The 3,026-nt window shown below is 32.5% G+C and overlaps 1 protein-coding gene across 1 annotated transcript in view; it reads left to right on the forward strand.

Annotated features, from left to right (window-relative positions):
* LOC117106997 (hyalin-like) overlaps nt 1–2,844 on the forward strand; it is a gene marked incomplete at its 3' end in the record, with an annotated part of 6,453 nt that extends 3,609 nt beyond the window's left edge. Inside the window, exons 6-10 of the mRNA XM_033248511.1 lie at nt 755–1,006; nt 1,202–1,459; nt 1,624–1,875; nt 2,176–2,433; nt 2,593–2,844. Coding sequence (XP_033104402.1) covers nt 755–1,006; nt 1,202–1,459; nt 1,624–1,875; nt 2,176–2,433; nt 2,593–2,844 — 1,272 coding nt within the window. The remainder of the gene's footprint in view (nt 1–754; nt 1,007–1,201; nt 1,460–1,623; nt 1,876–2,175; nt 2,434–2,592) is intronic.
* Between the last annotated feature and the right edge of the window lie 182 nt (nt 2,845–3,026).

Raw genomic sequence — 3,026 nt, forward strand, 5'->3', positions numbered from 1 at the left:
ATGGCAATACTGCAGAATGTGTATTTTATGTTACTGTAATCGGTATGCCATTTTTTTAATAACCTTGATTTATTGGAATATAATTTATAAGGTTTTATTTTACATATTATAATTGATTAGAAATATTGTATTTTGATATTGTATAAAATGATAATTGGTCAAACACTGAACATAATAGTAAATACAACTAAATATGACTAGGCCTATAAGAAAATATTAGTTTTCTTATATAGTCATTTAGTTTTATTTACTATTGTTAATGTTTGACCAGATATCATTTTACAATATTAATAGAATATTCTAATCGATTATAATATATCTTAATCTTGTTTTTATATTGTTCTTTAGATAAAGAAACTCCGAGTATTTCATGTCCAATTAACATTGATGTATCCACTGATGATGGGTCGGCTGTAGCACTAGTGAGTTGGTTAGTGAACGTCACAGACAACTCAGGTTCTATGTATGAAGTGACAGTTTCTGGATCAGGTACAGAGTACAACGAATCTGAACACGCGTTTCCTGTTGGCATCACAGCATTAGACTATGTTGCTACAGATGCATTTGGTAACACAGACAACTGTTCCTTCACAGTAACTGTCAGAGGTAAGGGGTTATCAAGATAATATTTTATTAGAGCACTTTACAACAGAGCAACATCTATACGTTTGTTGTGTTTGAAATTTTTTAACATATGAAACACGGTAGACTTTTAGTAGTTTAATAACATTCTAATATGTTATATTTTATTCAGATACCGGAGAACCCATGTTACAATGTCCCAATGACATTAATTTAGCATTAACTGATCCGGGTCAGCCATATTCAACTGTATATTGGAATGTATCAGTAAGTGACAATTCAGGGAGTGTAACATGGAATTGTAGCAGAGTATCTGGTGACAGGTTTGACGTCATCTGGCCAATTGAACGACAGAATGTATCATGCGAAGCTGAGGATGCGCATGGCAATACTGCAGAATGTGTATTTTATGTTACTGTAATTGGTAGGCAGAATTAATTCATAACAAGAATGTATTTGAACAATCATAATAGATGTTATTGTATTGGTCTACCTTTTTATTTTCTTATATAGTCATATCTAGTTGTATTTTAAGGTTTGCCTAATAATTATTATACAATAATATAGTAGAATAATTCTTAGCAATTATAATACGTTTTACTCTTTTGTTGGTTTTCAGATGAAGAAAATCCAAGTGTTTCATGTCCAAGAAGCGTTGGTGTACCTAATGATGATGGATCAGCCGTAGCAGTGGTCAGCTGGTCAGTCAATGTCACCGACAACACAGATTCTATGTATGAAGTAATAGTGTCAGGCTCTGGTACAGAGTACAACGAAACTGGACAAGCATTTCCTGTTGGCATGACAACTTTAGACTATGTTGTTACAGACGCATTTGGAAACACAGAAAACTGTTCCTTCACAATAACTGTCCAAGGTAGGGGGTTAATACAAGTCAATATATAATATAAAAGTACAAATAAAAGGCATACATCTACAGTTTGATATGTTTGAAAACGATTTGAATCTACAAAAATATGAAATAAAGCGGTGAGCTATCAACAGTTTAATGACCTTATAAAAATGTTACATCTTTTGTAGATACTAGAGAACCTATGTTGCAATGTCCCAATGACATTGATGTAGCATTAACTGATCCGGATCAGCCTTATTCGACTGTATATTGGAATGTATCAGTAAGTGACAACTCAGGGAGTGTGACATGGAATTGTAGCAAAATATCTGGTGACAGATTTTATGTCATCTGGCCAACTGAACGACAGAATGTATCATGCGAGGCTGAGGATGCGCATGGCAATACTGCAGAATGTGTATTTTATGTTACTGTAATCGGTAGGCCATTTTTAAAAATAATCTTGATTTATTGGAATATAATTTATAAGGTTTTATTTTGCATATTATAATTGATTAGAAATATTGTATTTTAATATTGTATAAAATGATAATTGATCAAACACTGAACATAATAGTAAATACATCTAAATATGACTAGGCCTATAACAAAATATTATTTTTCTTATATAGTCATTTAGTTTTATTTACTATTGTTAATGCTTGACCAGATATCATTTTACAATATTAATAGAATATTCTAATCGATTATCTTAATCTTGTTTTTATATTGTTCTTTAGATAAAGAAACTCCGAGTATTTCATGTCCAAGTAACATTGATGTATCCACTGATGATGGGTCGGCTGTAGCACTAGTGAGTTGGTTAGTGAACGTCACAGACAACTCAGGTTCTATATATGAAGTGACAGTTTCTGGATCAGGTACAGAGTACAACAAATCTGAACACGCGTTTCCTGTTGGCATCACAGCATTAGACTATGTTGCTACAGATGCATTTGGTAACACAGACAACTGTTCCTTCACAGTAACTGTCAGAGGTAAGGGGTTATCAAGATAATATTTTATTAGAGCACTTTACAACAGAGCAACATCTATACGTTTGTTGTGTTTGAAAATGGTTTGAAATTTGTTAACATATGAAACACGCTAGACTTTCAGTAGTTTAATGACATTCTAATATGTTATATTTTATGCAGATACCGGAGAACCCATGTTAAAATGTCCCAATGACATTAATTTAGCATTAACTGATCCGGGTCAGCCATATTCAACTGTATATTGGAATGTATCAGTAAGTGACAATTCAGGGAGTGTGACATGGAATTGTAGCAGAGTATCTGGTGACAGGTTTGACGTCATTTGGCCAATTGAACGACAGAATGTATCATGCGAAGCTGAGGATGTGCATGGCAATACTGCAGAATGTGTATTTTATATTACTGTAATTGGTAGGCAGAATTTATTTATAACAAGAATGTATTTGAAAAATCCTAATAGCTGTTATTGTATAGGCCTACCTTTTTATATCCCTATATAGTCATATCTAGTTGTATTTTAGGGTTTGCCTAATAATTATTATACAATAATATAGTAGAATAATTCTTAGCAATTATAATACGTCTTACACTTC

The sequence above is a fragment of the Anneissia japonica genome, unplaced genomic scaffold (assembly GCF_011630105.1).
Source record: "Anneissia japonica isolate Jap-2015-1 unplaced genomic scaffold, ASM1163010v1 scaffold1867_len6667_cov131, whole genome shotgun sequence".
NCBI classification, from domain to species: Eukaryota; Metazoa; Echinodermata; class Crinoidea; order Comatulida; family Comatulidae; genus Anneissia; species Anneissia japonica.